Below are 18,004 nucleotides of genomic sequence, written 5' to 3' on the forward strand. Positions count from 1 at the left end.
CATGAAGGGCCAGAATTGACCTCAAGCCCCACCTCCTTTTCTTGATCTTTCAATCACAATTGTTATATGAATGGTTTCCTCATCAACCCATCACTCTATTTAATCCCCAGAACACAATTTTCTGTTTTATTTTGGTAATGGTAATGCTATTTCACAAAAAATTCTATTGTCCCAATAAAAGATAAATACGAAACTAAATTAACTGTTTTCTTCTCCCACTTTATTTATAAATTTTCACAATTGAAAAACAAACATGTGTATAGAATGACAGGAAAACGTTTTATTTCCCAAGGAAATGAGCATAAAAAACTAAAACGACAATAATATACTAAGTGTGTGTGTGTGTGAGCACATGGTTTGGAGTAGAACATAATAAATATAATGTAATGTAATGAAAGGCTGCCATGAACTGATTATTTATTTTATTGTTATTAAAATCGACATCCATGACGAAATTATGATGCAGCTTGTGAGGCTTCCTTGTCACTGAAAATGAAAGCTCCTTAGTTCAGCTCAAGTTTAGACTACCACCTAGCGACATGTTGTAAAGAAGAAGAAAAAAGATTAATCGCTTTCCCAGCCCTCCTCAGAGTGGAGATCAGCCCGACGTTTCTGAAAGTTGCTTCTGAATTCCTCCCCAAAGTGTTCAAGGTCATCTTCACGGAATAATCCCTGAAAATAGAGTTATAAGTGGGTCAGGCACTGGTTTCAAGCACAGAACATGTAAACCGGTTTTAATCACAGAACATGTAAACCGGTTTCAAGCACAGAACATGTAAACTGGTTTCAAGCACAGAACATGTAAACTGGTTTCAAGCACAGAACATGTAAACTGGTTTCAAGCACAGAACATGTAAACTGGTTTCAAGCTCGGAACATGTAAAGCTAAAACTTTAATTCTTTATGGACATTACACACTGGCACATACCTTAGGGAGGTAACCGAGGAGTTTAGTCGCATGATGTTTAAGAAGTCGTAGCCTCTCCTCTTCAATGATCTGCCTACACAGTGCCTCCCTCTCCACCTCCATTTCTTGTTCTTGAGCTTCACGCATCTTTGGGGACAGAAATCAAATCAAATCACAATTGGCATTTCATGTGAAAGATGTTAACCAGAGGTGCATATATCTCCATATTCACTGATATGGAGTAATGACGAGATATCTTCTTAATATTGACTTTGCCTACAGTATGAGGATCCAGTCGATTTTAACCTCATCATCAATAGCATGGCATCTGTAGGACCAAGTTAAAGTACTTTACTTCACTATGGGCCTGATTTACTAAGATCCCAAATAAAGTGTACTAATTGACGTGTTCATACCAACAGATTGCACTTGGTTGGTGTACGTTTTGTGGGTGATCAACAAAGAATTGTATAAATAACAACAGGTGCAAACAGGGTGGAGATGGCAGTATATAAATGAAGGTTTCGCTGTTTTAGTGGTTTCTGCCATGGAGAGTTTGAGACGAAATACAGAATGTCAGCAAGTGTCAAATTAAATCAAAGCCAATCAAATTAGAGGTGTTAGTGGACGAGGCAAATAAGCATAATGTTTAGCTACAGCAAAAATAAATTAACGTTATATAGGAGATTATGTGAGAAAGTCAATGCTGTGGGTAAAACAAGAAGACCAGATCAGAAAGCCAATCAATCAAGGATCAACTTTGAATTCTTTCATTTTAATCTAAATCGTAAAATCCCAAGTGTGATCTTTTAATCTGTGCCTTTTTTCAGTGGATGTATGAACATTTTAGATAAATGTTATTTCTAGCGCGCCTCCCGCCCTTGCAGATGGCCCAGGTTTCCCTTGCGCTGAGTTTCTGCTGAACTATCATGGAAATTCAGCTCACAGAATTACATCTTTTGCTGGCCCTCTGAAACCAGCACCATCAAGTGAATATCGAATCAAAAGCAAATCTTGTAAATCAAAATCAAATCAGGTAATCAGTGCAAAAACCCAACCCTAATTCTAAGGAGATGTGTCCATCTGTGTCCGAATCATTTTTGCCTCCAACATTTAGAAAATGTTAACATGTGTAAAAAACATTCTTGACAAACATACGAAGATGCACAAGGCGTGTTATGTTGCACATTTGAGTTGTTGAGTTTCTCATATTTTTTATATTCAGTTAATTATATTATTTACACTGTTTATTTGTTCTCATATTTTTATATTCAGATCAAATTTGATTGCCTATATTTATGTCTTTCTACTATTACCCTGCCCATACCTGTACCTGTACCCTCCCCCATGCTGCTATGATGCCTGAATTTCCCCAAGGGGATAAATAAAGGAATATCTCATCTTATCTTATCCTCAGTGCAGTCCATTAGTAGATCAGCTTGGACTTTATTTTGTGGGTGATATCAAGTTTGCACATGTTTTTACAGTCACACAAACCTTTAGTAAATCAGGCCCTATGAATGTTTTTACAGTCACACAAACCTTTAGTAAATCAGGCCCTATGAATGTGTTTACAGTCACACAAACCTTCAGTAAATCAGGCCCTATGAATGTTTTTACAGTCACACAAACCTTTAGTAAATCAGGCCCTATGAATGTGTTTACAGTCACACAAACCTTTAGTAAATCAGGCCCTATGAATGTTTTTACAGTCACACAAACCTTTAGTAAATCAGGCCCTATGAATGTTTTTACAGTCACACAAACCTTTAGTAAATCAGGCCCTATGAATGTTTTTACAGTCACACAAACCTTTAGTAAATCAGGCCCTATGAATGTTTTTACAGTCACACAAACCTTTAGTAAATCAGGCCCTATGAATGTTTTTACAGTCACACAAACCTTTAGTAAATCAGGCCCTATGAATGTTTTTACAGTCACACAAACCTTCAGTAAATCAGGCCCTATGAATGTTTTTACAGTCACACAAACCTTTAGTAAATCAGGCCCTATGAATGTTTTTACAGTCACACAAACCTTTAGTAAATCAGGCCCTATGAATGTTTTTACAGTCACACAAACCTTTAGTAAATCAGGCCCTATGAATGTTTTTACAGTCACACAAACCTTTAGTAAATCAGGCCCTATGAATGTTTTTACAGTCACACAAACCTTTAGTAAATCAGGCCCTATGAATGTGTTTACAGTCACACAAACCTTTAGTAAATCAGGCCCTATGAATGTTTTTACAGTCACACAAACCTTCAGTAAATCAGGCCCTATGAATGTTTTTACAGTCACACAAACCTTTAGTAAATCAGGCCCTATGAATGTTTTTACAGTCACACAAACCTTTAGTAAATCAGGCCCTATGAATGTTTTTACAGTCACACAAACCTTTAGTAAATCAGGCCCTATGAATGTTTTTACAGTCACACAAACCTTCAGTAAATCAGGCCCTATGAATGTGTTTACAGTCACACAAACCTTCAGTAAATCAGGCCCTATGAATGTTTTTACAGTCACACAAACCTTTAGTAAATCAGGCCCTATGAATGTTTTTACAGTCACACAAACCTTTAGTAAATCAGGCCCTATGAATGTTTTTACAGTCACACAAACCTTTAGTAAATCAGGCCCTATGAATGCGCCACAAATTTACACAACAGTAAAGCTTGTTCAGCAGCGCCGTGACGGGGTTTGCAACCAGCCGTACCTTATCAGTCTCGTGCTGCTGTCTCCTGTCTTCCATTATTTTCTCCACAGCTCGCCTGTGCTCCAGTTGCTTCATGCGCCTCTTCTGGGCGTTCATCTGCTCTATGCGGTCGTCCTCTGCGAACTTGGCCAACATCGTGTGACGGAAAGCCTCATCTTCTTCTTTCTCTGCTCGCCTCCGGAGCTCCTTCATGGCCATTTGCTCCTGGCCGGTCTGCTGCAACACGAGCCTCTGTCGGATCTTTTTCTCCATCTCCTCCTGTTCAAACAATTCAAAAATACAAAAATTGAGGCCACAGTGACTCAGGAGGTAGAGCGGTCGTCTGGTAATTGGTAGGTTCCCGGTTCGATTCCAGCTTCTCCTGGCAGCGTCTCCAAGTGTCCTCCTAACCCCTAACTGCTCCCAATGAGCAGGTTGGCACCTTGCTATTAAATGCATTTCCATTTATCATTTACATACTTTACGTACAGTAGATTGACACTCTGGCAACAAAATACTCTGTTCATAAATTAAGTTTTTATTTTCAAAATGAATTTCCAAAATCCTTTCTCTTGGGGTCATGAATGCTCACAGCAAGTTTTGTGATTGCAATCTGGCCATTACTTTGAGATATCTTGTTCACAAACAAACAACAGATGGGGGCTAAAACACAACGTCCTTGGCAGGTAATGAAGTTTATTATATAATGTGTATATCTAGGGATGGCAGGTAATGAAGTTTATTATATAATGTGTATATCTAGGGATGGCAGGTAATGAAGTTTATTATATAATGTGTATATCTAGGGATGGCAGGTAATGAAGTTTATTATATAATGTGTATATCTAGGGATGGCAGGTAATGAAGTTTATTATATAATGTGTATATCTAGGGATGGCAGACTCACGATGTCCTTCCTTCTGGTAGCTTCCTCCTGTTCCTCCAAACAAAGCTCCTCTTGGATGCGCTCCATCTCCTCACGTTGCTGCTTCTCCTTTTCCATATTCTCACTGAGCTATGGGACAAAAGAAAATCAAGTTGTTGTAAATAGTGGCAAACAAAGCATTAAAGATTTCTTCTAAAAAACTAAACGAAAAAAACAACAACCTTTATGTTAAATATTAAGAGAATTGTGTGTTTACCACTTCATACAGGTGTTGTTTGGCTTGTTCTCTCTCTCTGACTTGGGCCATCCTGTCGACCTTCATCTGCTGCTGGCGGCTGGCAAACTCCATGATGTGTCTGTTCTCCGCTTCCATCTTCTCTTTCTCCATGTGTCTCCATTCAGCCTGCTGCCTCTTGAACTCTTCGACATACCGCTGGGTGGCTCTCACCTTCTCCAACTTCAGCTCTCTCTCCCTGCAAGAGAGGAACCTCATGTTTGCAACGGGGCGACGACACATTAGGAGCAGGTCGGCACCTTCTGTCGGTGTGTGAGTGAATGGATGAATGTGAGGCATAAATTGTAAAGGCACTTTGGATAAAAGCTGTTACTGTTATATAAATGCAGTTCATTCCGTTTACCATTCACCAAAGTGCTTTGGCAGGTGTGACTTAACTGAAGTATTGACTGTATGGTATAACTTTTTCATTCTCAGGCCTCATTCGTACAACTGCAAGCACATCCACTCCATTAACCAGGGTACAACAATCCCTGACATGTCATTGCATATAACATTTAGGGAGAAGTGTGTGTGTGATTGATTGATTGATTGATTGAAAAGTTTATTAACAGATTGCAGAATGGGTACAGTACAGTACAGTACGGCTCAATACATACAATTGTTAAGGGGATGCAGACCAGAGAAAGACTTTCGTCTTGTTTACATCAGGGTCCCCCATTTTCAATTCATCATAACATATATGACATACATGACATACAGATAGACAGTACTGCTACATCTATACATTTATGACATATCAGATTTGCAAATACAGTACTGTTTGTGATACAAAATTGTCCAGAAAAAGAGTGTATATACATTTGACGTAGAAACTGTACATTGGAGGAGGTTGGGTGGGTGGGGTGGGGTTGGGTGGGGGCTGTACATTGGAGGTGGGGGGGGGGGGGGGGTAGGGGGGGGACACTGTACACTGTACATTGGAATACTGACAAAGCCATACTTGGTAATTTACTGTACAACTGGGTTAGGACATTTGTAGGGGCCAGTTTCGAGTTGCAGTCTCCCGTAGGTGTTTTTTGAGAGTGTTTTTGAAAGTGGGTAGTGATTCACATTCCTTTACAGCTTTGGGTAGGGCGTTCCACATTGATGTGGCATAATTGTGAAACGTGTTTAGTCCCTTGTTTGAGCCGAATCTGGGTTTAACATGATTTGTGGAGCTCCCTCTGGTGTTGTGATTGTGGTATTCACTGACCTTTGGGAAGTATTTTGACATGTACATGGGTACCTTGGTCGTGTAGTGTATCTTGTAGACCAGGCCCATTGCAAGTTGCTGTACTCTGTCGTCTACTCTAAGCCATCCTAGGTTGTCAAAGTGGGCAGGGGTGAGGTGGGTTCTAGGAGTCAGGTCAAGCAGTAGTCTGACTAGCTTGTTTTGAGATGTTTGTAATTTGTTTTTTAGTGCCTTTGAGGTGCTTTGGTACCATGAGGTGCAAGCATAGTCGTAGTACCCTTGAATGAGTGCTCCTGCTAGAGTCTTCAGGGTATTCTTGTTTACCAGAGAGGAGATCCGGTACAAGAATCGAGTTCGTTGGTTGACTTTTTTTATTACATTGGATGCCATTTTGTCACAGGAAAGATTTGCCTCTAGGATGGAACCCAGGTAGGTAATTTCATCTTTCCTTGTGACAATATTGTCACCCACTGTAACCGAGAAGCCGTCAGTCTTGCTGAGTTTGTTATTTGAACCGAAGAGAATGGACTCTGTTTTGCCCATGTGTAATGATAGTTTGTTGTCGGCGAGCCATATGCAGATTTTGCCTAGTTCTGAGCTGAGGGCTTTTTCAACCTGTAACTTGTTCTTGTCAGAGACCAGCAGGGCTGAGTCGTCCGCAAACAGGAACAAGTTGCAGTCACAAGCTGACGACATGTCATTTGCATAAATTAGGAATAGTAGCGGCCCTAGTATGCTTCCTATGTTCATGCATGTAAGCAGCAAAGACTCAGTGTGTGTGGGGGACTCACATTCGATCCTCCTCGTAGATCTTCCTGACGATTTCATCAACCAAGAGCTTCTCCTTGAGGAACTGCTCGTATGCCTCCTGTCTGCTGCGCTCCTTCTCCAGCAGCTGCTGCTCCAGCTCCTTCTTGTACTGCATCACCTCCTCGTAGTGCTGCTCCGCCTGCTTCTTCCGTTCCACTGAGGCTCGCTCATGTTCGCTCTTCATCCTGCGAGTGACATCTGCCTCCTGACGCTAATGCCAGATAAAAGAGATGTACGCTTTGGGGGGGATTTCACTGAAATGTACACGTGTTCCAAAACGTGATCGATTTTAGTTTAGATTAGATTCAAATGTATTGTCATTATACAGCACAAGTACAGTACAACGAAAATAAGTTTGGCATCCAACCAGAGTGCAAATGTAGCAATAGTAATATACAATGTACAGGTGATTAAACCAGGTATAAAATATATAAATGAGTACTACTGAGTATAGTGCTAATCAGATGTCTGTACAGAGTTGTAGTATTAAAGGTGCTGTAGTGGTATTTCTTTTGTTAAAATAAGTGTTTGGTCAGTAACATGAGTCTCCCAGTCCCTCCGCTCTGAAGTGAACAGAAAGTAAATGTTCTGGTATCCCGTTCCCACTTTATCCAATCAGGAGAGAGAACCATAGATATTTTTACTTATTTCAAGAAATCTTTCCAAGCCATCTCCTGGACAAAATGGGAACGGGATACCAGAAAATGTATTTTGTGTTTACTGCAGAGCAACTAGGAGACCCATGTTACTGACCAAACACTCAATATCAGTGATGGCTGTCGGAATATAGAGCTATTCTTTTCAAATGTAGACCACTTATTTTAACAAAGGAAATACCACTTACAGCACCTTTCATATGTACAGTGATACAGATATAAAAACAGTAAGACTCTATGGTAATAGTGATCGTTGAAAGCTTTGGTTAATTGCTCTGCAATTGTGGCACATGTCTCACCATGGTCTCACATCTCATAGCCTCCCTCTCAGCGACCTGTGCAGCTCTCTCCATGTTCACATATGCAGACTTCAGCTTGAACTCCAGCTCTCTAAGCTCAACGCTGAAATAGTTTAGATTAGATTCAAATGTATTGTCATTATACAGCACAAGTACAGTACAACGAAAAGAGGTTTGGCATCCAACCAGAGTGCAAATGTAACAGTAAAGTGCAATAGTAATATACAATGTACAAGTGATTAAACTGGGTGTAACGGCAAATTGTCTCCTTCCAATGTCCTGTTTTATATAGACACATAACACACACAGATTGATGTCCAGTCGTGATTCCAGGCTTAGGTGTATTTATAAATATATAAATGAGTGTAGTGCTAATCAGATGTATACAGAGTTGTAGTATTAATATGTACAGTGATACAGGTATGAAGACACTATGGTAGTAGTCATACTGGCCAGCAGCATAACTAGTACGAGTAGATTAAGGGAATTAAACAATGATCAGTTAGTTCGTTTTTAAGTAGCCCATCGGTTTGTGATTAATCAAATATGCTTCTTGCACACCTGAACTAACCCTTTAAAAAACAATGTTAAGGAAAATATTAGTGCTGTCAATAGATAATTTTTTTTTACTAATTAATCTCACAATTTTCTGTAATTAATCTAGATAAAAAATTGCATTTTTCTACTTAAAACCAAAGCTTGTAACAGATATTTACTTGAGTAAAATCATGGAATTAATGTAAAATCAACACAAAGAAAGTATATTTAGATTCAAAGACTATTTTAATAGCTTTCTTTGAATAAATTTTCTCTCCTGTGAAATACAAATGTTCAACAAAACCATCAACATTGACTCAGCTAGACCGCTTTCTTATATCCGCGGCGCTAACAGAAATAAAAACAACCCAGGCCTATGTTAACTCATTCTGCGCCATCGCTTAATGCACTAGAGGGCGCTATTACGCCAGCGCTGTAAGTCAATGGGCCGCTTTGTTCACTTGTGAGTGCTTAAAATATATCTTATATTATATCTATGGGTCTAATACACCCGTCGACTGTCAGTGAGTTGCTTCCAGTCAACATCCACGAAACAGATTGTTTTTTCATCTGTACATTTCCGTTTTATACCATTTTGAATATGAATATAGTTTGGGTGCTTCTGAGTAATTCCAGGAAAAGATGCGATAATAGCCCTTTAGTGGAATACACTAAACATGTTGTCATTTTTCGCCTGATTATCGAATCTTCCTGAAATCAATGCTAGATTATCATTATTATCCTTCCTCATGCAAGAATGAAAAGAGCCCTGGACTGCGAGGCTCCTCCGCCACCTCCTCCCATCCAACGGCACACAGCCCCACACACACACACACACACACACACACACACACACACACACACACACACACACACACACACACACACACACACACACACACACACACACACACACACACACACACACACACACACACACACACACACACACACACACACACACACACACACACACACACACACACACACACACACACACACACACACTTGCCCTTTTGCGAGCTCAGACCCATTCCCAATGATAACATCAGGCTGGATGGATGAAAATGAATGGATATAGCTAATAAAAGAAATAACGATTAAAACCAGAGTTTTTTCGTGATTGCCGCTGAACGGTTGGCGAGTTAACCCGACTTTTCTCGTGGCTGGCGTAGAATGAGTTAAAGTGCAGATTGGCTTAGAGGACGATAATGTCTTGTATGAACTACCAGTAATATAAATCATATTAACAAAAAAAAATTGTTTCATCTTCATGTCAGATGATTTTCAAAAAGGTGCATGAGTCAATGCAATAAAAGAACAAGCAAATATACTGCTGAAAGTTCAGACCGTTGAAGATTTTTCACTCCATAGATTAATCTAGATTAATTTATTTTAATGCTTTAAATAATTTAAATTACTCTCAAGTTAAAGCATTAACTTTGACAGCCCTAGAAAATATATTAAGTAATCAAAGAGTTGTGTTCTGAACACTTTCCTATAATAAATATGTTGCCATGGTACTGTAATAATGGCTATAGTACACATACCTGTTCTCTTTAATACATTGCCTCATCTTTTCATCTCGTTGCTTCTCATAGCTGATGCGAGCCAGCTCTTTGGCCATCCTCTCTTCTTGCTCAAGTTGCTTTTCCTTGTATATTCTCTCCTCTTCTGCCTGCAAGTCAATAAATTCTGAGCTGACTTTGACCGTGTTTTGTATGTAATCTAATTGATTTTTTAAGGATTAGATTAGATTCAAATGTATTGTCATTATACAGCACAAGTACAGTACAACGAACATACATTTGGCTTAGTTTGATTGATTGATTGAAAACTTTATTAACATATTGCAGAATGGGTACAGTACAGTACAGCTCAATATACAATTGTTAAGGGGATGCAGACCAGAGAAAGACTTTCGTCTTGTTTACATCAGGGTCCCCCATTTTCAATTCATCATAACATATATAACATACATGACATACAGATAGACAGTACTGCTACATCTATACATTTATGACATATCAGATTTGCAAATACAGTACTGTTTGTGATACAAAAGAGTCCAGAAAAGGAGTGTATATACATTTGACGTAGAAACTGTACATTGGAGGAGGTTGGGTGGGTGGGGTGGGGTGGGTGGGGGCTGTACATTGGAGGTGGGGGGGGGGGGGGGACACACTGTACATTGGAATACTGACAAAGCCATACTTGGTAATTTACTGTACAACTTGGATTATACAGGTATGTACAGACAGACGTGGTTAGATATAGGCCTCATACGGTTGCATTTGTGTTCAAATAGTTAACGTGTTTAATGATTTAATAATAATTGCATTAACAAGGTAGGCTTACTTGCATATCTGACGAAAAAATATATAGGCTAAATCTAGAGTACCTTAAGAAGAGCATCCTCAAGTTGCTGTTCGTACAACTCCTCCTGGACCTTGCGTACATGTCTCTTATTCTCGAACCTGTCTTGGGGCATCAGACACGCTTGCAACCGTTTCTCTTTACTAACACATTGCACGTACTGCTCTCTTCGTTCCTCCTGTCTTTTTTGCAGTTCAAACGTTTTTAGTTGTTGGTTACCGCGCATCATGTTGCGCCGCTGGCTCGACATTGAAGATTGGAGTACAAGGAAAAAGTAACAATAATATTAAACCATATGTTTTTTTGCCGTTAACCCGTTAGCTAAGTGAGCTCAGCATAGCTAACGTAAATCATGAATAAATAATTTCGAATTGGATCCAAGTTGCCTTCCAATCAATCGTTTGTAGCACCGACCACTCTAGCCAAGTTAACGCTAACGTTAATCGATGAATATGTCGATGGAAAACGTTAACGCTAACGTTAGACTTTTTTTGTCAAAGCAAACTAACTAAGCTAATTTGCTGTCGCCATCCGTGCCTTGCCTTTCTCATTTGTTTAGAATCTCGTTGTCTTAGTAACGGTAACGTATTCTTCTTCTATGTCCCTCCTCTTCTAATGAAGGCGCATTGCGAATGAATGAATGAAAACTTTATTTAACAGATTGCAGAATGGGTACAATACAGTACGGCTCAATAAATACACACAATTGTTAATGGTATGCAGACCAGAGAAAGACGTTTGTCTTGTTTACATCAGGGTCCCCCATTTTCAATTCATAGTGAGATGCTGCCCTCTCCGTTAAAAAAACAGAAGACACTTGTTTTGGAAAATATCATTGATCATAGCATTGAATAGAACTGGACTAATAACTAATCCTTGAGGAGTGTGATTGCCATTTTCTATGTTCCTAATTAATAACCCCTATTTTCACAATTAATCACACGTTTAAATGAAAAAGAAAACAGAAACACACCTAAACAAATCTAGTAGTAGTTAGTTTAGTTTAGTTTATAGAACTTACTAGTTCTACTTACTTCAGAGCTAGTCTTCTGATACTGTACCATACACTCCCATTCAAATGTATGTAAAGGGCTCAAGGGGCACTGGTCACTGCTTTTCTTTTGTAAGATATTTAGTAGAGTAGTAAAAATATCACATTTACCTAAAATATTTTAACATCTCACATGATTTAGCATGCAATCACTATATTCTACATTTGATTAAAACATAATTTAAACTTCAAAGTGTTATCAGTTAGAAAACAAACAAACTAAATCCAAAATATAAACTCCATGCCACTTTGTGTATTTAAAGGGGACATGTATTTTTATTTCGGGCTTTGGACACATAATAACGGCCATTCCATAAATCGTCAAAGTTTTGCAGCCGCTATTGCAGCATTGTCCAATTGTCCGAAAAGGGCTGAAGGGAGAAGCACAAGGCTTGTCGGGCCCTACCCCTGAAGACTTACGTTTCTTTTCTTTTTGTTTTTTCATTTACATACATACATATAGTACACATTACAGTACACATTACAGTATACCTGCAGTATATAATACATAATAGTGTATACAGCACATATATAATGTGATGTGAGATATATAGTACATGATATATACAATATAGTACCATAATATAATAGCATATACTGCAAATATAGTTCAATATAATATACAAATTAATTATAATATGATTATATAATGTAATATGATATAACATACAATACAATATCATACGTATTTTTTTATTTTTATTAATATGCAATTAAAGCTCTTCTTCCCTTCTGTACCTATCAAAAATAGATTTTTTTTGTCTAGATTTGAATTGATTTATGTTTTCACAATATTTTAGTTCACCCTCAGCCCATTCCACAGGGTGGCTCCATAAGGAGATTCATGATCTCCTCTCTGGTAAACAAGAATACCCTGAAGACTCGTAGCAGGAGCACTCATTCAAGGGTACTACGACTATGCTTGCACCTCATGGTACCAAAGCACCTCAAAGGCGCTTAAAACAAATTACAAACATCTCAAAACAAACTGGTCAGACTACTGCTTGACCTTACTCCTAGAACCCACCTCACCACTGCCCACTTTGACAACCTAGGATGGCTTAGAGTAGACGACAGAGTACAGCAACTTGCAATGGGCCTGGTCTACAAGATACACTACACAACCAAGGTACCCATGTACATGTCAAAATACTTCCCAAAGGTCCGTGAATACCACGATCACAACACCAGAGGGAGCTCCACAAATCATGTTAAACCCAGATTCGGCTCAAACAAGGGACTAAACACGTTTCGCAATTATGCCACATCAATGTGGAACGCCCTACCCAAAGCTGTAAAGGAATGTGAATCACTACCCACTTTCAAAAACACTCTCAAAGAACACCTACGGGAGACTGCAATTCGAAACTGGCCCCTACAAATGTCCTAACCCAGTTGTACAGTAAATTACCAAGTATGGCTTCGTCAGTATTCCAATGTACAGTGTGTCCCCCCCCCCCCCTCCTCCAATGTACAGTTTCTACATCAAATGTATATACACTCTTTTCTGGACACTTTGTATCACAAACGGTACTGTATTTGCAAATCTGGTATGTCATAAATGTACAGATGTAGCAGTACTGTCTATCTGTATGTCATGTGTGTCATATGTTATGATGAATTGAAAATGGGGGACCCTGATGTAAACAAGACGAAAGTCTTTCTCTGGTCTGCATCCCCTTAACAATTGTATGTATTGAGCTGTACTGTACCCATTCTGCAATCTGTTAATAAAGTTTTCAATCAATCAATCAATACACATTATTTTCAGGTTGATTTTCATCACAGGTTTTTTGAAGTTCAATGGTCCTCTGAGGTTGTATCCCCCCTCTTTATCCAGAAATTTGCTTCTTACATTTACCGGTAATTGATTATTTCTTGCTTTGTACATAACTTGCAGTTTTAAAGTTTACCAATGAACTTCAAAATGTGTGATTGTAATAATAATAATAAAGTTTTCAATCAATTAATCATTTGGTACATCTCTTCCCAAGCAGGTCTCATCTAAATAATTCTATTACGAATGACCAAGGACTCCTAATGTATTACCAAAGTATATTTTAATAAAACACAATAGGCAAACACTATGATTTAACTTCAGGCTACAGATGAAAATACTGGATTATCTATGAAAAGTTTCATTCCAAATTGAGGATATCCAACAGTTGAAAAAAAAAAGAAAAGAAAGTGACATCCTTTACAAAATGATTTCTGGCATGATGTTATTGTACATTGATGTTTATAGACTTTCTCAAAGGCCAATTGCAGTCATTTACAACCCAATACTTATTTTCCTATCGTCCGACATACTGATCAAAATCTCATAGATGAGACCACTGATCAAGAGAGTCGTTTCTAGGCACCAGAGTTGGCTGAGCTCACCCAGCTGCAGTTCCACCCATCACCATGTAATCACTGCGCTGTAGGCCCCCCATCAAATGAACTGGCAACAGGGAAAGAAATCTGCCTGCCCCGGCGCTTAAAACACTCAGTAGCAGTCAAATACACAATTTTGGTTGGAATTGGCGCAATGTCACATGATAGGAAAAGGGCGTATGTGTTGAAAATGACCATAATTATCCTTTGCTTATAGAATAGTTACACTCTAGATGATAATTAATACTTTACAAATACTGAGAATGAGCATGAGGTGGACATAGTGTTCTGGAATAAAGCCCTTCTTATGTTCTACAGAGAACCAGAAGCACATGGAAAACGTGTCTTCAAAATGAACATGTAAAAGAGCTCCATCTACAGAACTACTGTAGTCCAAGATACTGTGTATTCCAAGGCTCTTTCGTCAGTATACAAGTATATACAGTACAGAGGGTCAACATCTTGTTTAGGTTCCTTAAGCACACCACTGTCAATGTTTCCTTTACTGAAAACACAAAAAAGAGCAGTTTTATTTTCATTCAACTAAACGCATCTTTTAAGAGATCTTTTACTAGAGAAATACTCATTATCTCATCAATACAATCAATTGTTTTTTGTGTGCGACTACATTTACCATCACGTAAATTGTTTAGAAAACTTTGCGTGGCTTTAACTTACTGTTACACCGGGGTACTTGCATTTCATAACCCAAAAGTTGTAATTATATACAACAAAAACAGTAAACCACATTATTCTTTATCCTCCGATCACAGACAATGCACGTAAAAAGGGGGGTACATCTGAAATATAAGAATGATGCAGTGTACATCGCAGTACAACCTAAAACACACAAATCGTCACTACTTGGTCTGGTGGGCGAGGTCAGGGCTTCCAGGTTGACCTGGTGGGCGAGGTCAGGGCTTCCAGGTTGACCTGGTGGGCGAGGTCAGGGCTTCCAGGTTGACCTGGTGGGTGAGGTCAGGGCTTCCAGGTTGACCTGGTGGGCGAGGTCAGGGCTTCCAGGTTGACCTGGTGGGCGAGGTCAGGGCTTCCAGGTTGACGAGGTCAGGGCTTCCAGGTTGACCAGGTTGACCTGGTGGGCGAGGTCAGGGCTTCCAGGTTGACCTGGTGGGCGAGGTCAGGGCTTCCAGGTTGACCTGGTGGGCAAGGTCAGGGCTTCCAGGTTGACCTGGTGGGCGAGGTCAGGGCTTCCAGGTTGACCTGGTGGGCGAGGTCAGGGCTTCCAGGTTGACCTGGTGGGCGAGGTCAGGGCTTCCAGGTTGACCTGGTGGGCAAGGTCAGGGCTTCCAGGTTGACCTGGTGGGCAAGGTCAGGGCTTCCAGGGACATGTTGACCTGGTGGGCGAGGTCAGGGCTTCCAGGTTGACAAGGTCAGGGCTTCCAGGTTGACCTGGGGGGCGAGGTCAGGGCTTCCAGGTTGACCTGGTGGGTGAGGTCAGGGCTTCCAGGGGCATGTTGACCTGGTGGGCGAGGTCAGGGCTTCCAGGGGCATGTTGACCTGGTGGGTGAGGTCAGGGCTTCCAGGGGCATGTTGACCTGGTGGGCGAGGTCAGGGCTTCCAGGGGCATGTTGACCTGGTGGGCGAGGCCAGGGCTTCCAGGGGCATGTTGACCTGGGGGGCGAGGTCAGGGCTTCCAGGGGCATGTTGACCTGGTGGGCGAGGTCAGGGCTTCCAGGGGCATGTTGACCTGGTGGGCGAGGCCAGGGCTTCCAGGGGCATGTTGACCTGGTGGGCGAGGCCAGGGCTTCCAGGGGCATGTTGACCTGGTGGGCGAGGTCAGGGCTTCCAGGGGCATGTTGACCTGGTGGGCGAGGCCAGGGCTTCCAGGGGCATGTTGACCTGGTGGGCGAGGTCAGGGCTTCCAGGGGCATGTTGACCTGGTGGGCGAGGTCAGGGCTTCCAGGGGCATGTTGACCTGGTGGGCGAGGCCAAGGCTTCCAGGGGCATGTTGACCTGGTTGGATCTGCACTCATTGATCCCTGTTATCCTGTGACCCATCCAAAAAAAAAAAAAAAGGACATCCATCCAGCCGTATTCACGAATTATCTTAAAGATGCCATGTGTAATATTTAATCATTTGGGAATGAGGATCATGTACACATGTGGAATAAGGTTTAAAAAAATAATAATAATAATAAAAAAAAATATATATATGTGCCATTGAGACACATGCTTTTCAGAACAATTGTGCCCCTTTGCCGAATTCATCAAGGTGCTGTCTTTCAAATAAAACCTCCATCTTAATTCTAGCTTTAAGAGTGAGTGGGCGACGACATCTGAAGGCCACTGATGCTTCCTTCATCCACTAATTGGGTCACAGCAGGCCCATTAAATGGCCCCTTTTTCCATTGGTGCTTATTCCACATAATCTGTATGGGGTTGAGTGTAAATGGGTCACCATTCCAAAAATATGAACTATTAGGTAGCACTCTAAAGGCTAAAAGTAGCTCCTAACTGGCCTAACTCAACTTCAAAATAATAGGCGCATCATAAGACTGAGTTTTTGGTCAGAGTAATTCACAATGCCCCATCTCTAAAACCAGCTCCTACAGTATATAAAACATTTTATTCCAGAGGACTAACTAAGACCAAATGACAGTCTTCTTAAGTCACTACACTGTTATTTCTGTGCTCTTAGCATTATTTCCATCTAATAATGCTGCTACATTGCATTTTCCCTCCTGTCTGTCTGTCTGTGTCCTGTTCCCTCCTGTCTGTCTGTCTGTGTCCTGTTCCCTCCTGTCTGTCTGTGTCCTGTTCCCTCCTGTCTGTCTGTGTCCTGTTCCCTCCTGTCTGTCTGTCTGTGTCCTGTTCCCTCCTGTCTGTCTGTGTCCTGTTCCCTCCTGTCTGTCTGTCTGTCTGTGTCCTGTTCCCTCCTGTCTGTCTGTCTGTCTGTCTGTGTCCTGTTCCCTCCTGTCTGTCTGTCTGTCTGTCTGTGTCCTGTTCCCTCCTGTCTGTCTGTCTGTGTCCTGTTCCCTCCTGTCTGTCTGTCTGTGTCCTGTTCCCTCCTGTCTGTCTGTCTGTGTCCTGTTCCCTCCTGTCTGTCTGTCTGTGTCCTGTTCCCTCCTGTCTGTCTGTCTGTGTCCTGTTCCCTCCTGTCTGTCTGTGTCCTGTTCCCTCCTGTCTGTCTGTCTGTGTCCTGTTCCCTCCTGTCTGTCTGTCTGTGTCCTGTTCCCTCCTGTCTGTCTGTCTGTGTCCTGTTCCCTCCTGTCTGTCTGTCTGTGTCCTGTTCCCTCCGGTCTGTCTGTCTGTGTCCTGTTCCCTCCGGTCTGTCTGTCTGTGTCCTGTTCCCTCCTGTCTGTCTGTGTCCTGTTCCCTCCGGTCTGTCTGTCTGTGTCCTGTTCCCTCCTGTCTGTCTGTGTCCTGTTCCCTCCGGTCTGTCTGTCTGTGTCCTGTTCCCTCCTGTCTGTCTGTGTCCTGTTCCCTCCGGTCTGTCTGTCTGTGTCCTGTTCCCTCCCGTCTGTCTGTCTGTGTCCTGTTCCCTCCGGTCTGTCTGTCTGTGTCCTGTTCCCTCCTGTCTGTCTGTGTCCTGTTCCCTCCTGTCTGTCTGTCTGTGTCCTGTTCCCTCCTGTCTGTCTGTCTGTGTCCTGTTCCCTCCTGTCTGTCTGTCTGTGTCCTGTTCCCTCCGGTCTGTCTGTCTGTGTCCTGTTCCCTCCTGTCTGTCTGTCTGTGTCCTGTTCCCTCCTGTCTGTCTGTGTCCTGTTCCCTCCTGTCTGTCTGTGTCCTGTTCCCTCCTGTCTGTCTGTCTGTCTGTGTCCTGTTCCCTCCTGTCTGTCTGTCTGTGTCCTGTTCCCTCCTGTCTGTCTGTGTCCTGTTCCCTCCTGTCTGTCTGTGTCCTGTTCCCTCCTGTCTGTCTGTGTCCTGTTCCCTCCTGTCTGTCTGTGTCCTGTTCCCTCCTGTCTGTCTGTCTGTGTCCTGTTC

At 41.4% G+C, this 18,004-nt stretch overlaps 1 protein-coding gene across 1 annotated transcript in view; it reads right to left on the reverse strand.

The window, feature by feature from the left end:
• Positions 1 to 78: 78 nt before the first annotated feature.
• Positions 79 to 18,004, reverse strand: part of LOC311223421 (uncharacterized protein) — a 116,707-nt gene continuing 98,781 nt past the window's right edge. The window contains exons 19-28 of the mRNA XM_084308209.1: positions 15,581 to 15,960; positions 10,661 to 10,913; positions 9,810 to 9,937; positions 7,723 to 7,825; positions 6,749 to 6,978; positions 4,745 to 4,961; positions 4,510 to 4,617; positions 3,624 to 3,881; positions 929 to 1,054; positions 79 to 672 (exon numbers count right to left, since the gene is read on the reverse strand). Coding sequence (XP_084164335.1) covers positions 565 to 672; positions 929 to 1,054; positions 3,624 to 3,881; positions 4,510 to 4,617; positions 4,745 to 4,961; positions 6,749 to 6,978; positions 7,723 to 7,825; positions 9,810 to 9,937; positions 10,661 to 10,913; positions 15,581 to 15,960 — 1,911 coding nt within the window. The 3' untranslated portion in view covers positions 79 to 564. The remainder of the gene's footprint in view (positions 673 to 928; positions 1,055 to 3,623; positions 3,882 to 4,509; positions 4,618 to 4,744; positions 4,962 to 6,748; positions 6,979 to 7,722; positions 7,826 to 9,809; positions 9,938 to 10,660; positions 10,914 to 15,580; positions 15,961 to 18,004) is intronic.

This window comes from Notolepis coatsorum (genome assembly GCF_963971535.1).
Source record: "Notolepis coatsorum genome assembly, chromosome: 1".
Classification (NCBI taxonomy): domain Eukaryota; kingdom Metazoa; phylum Chordata; class Actinopteri; order Aulopiformes; family Paralepididae; genus Notolepis; species Notolepis coatsorum.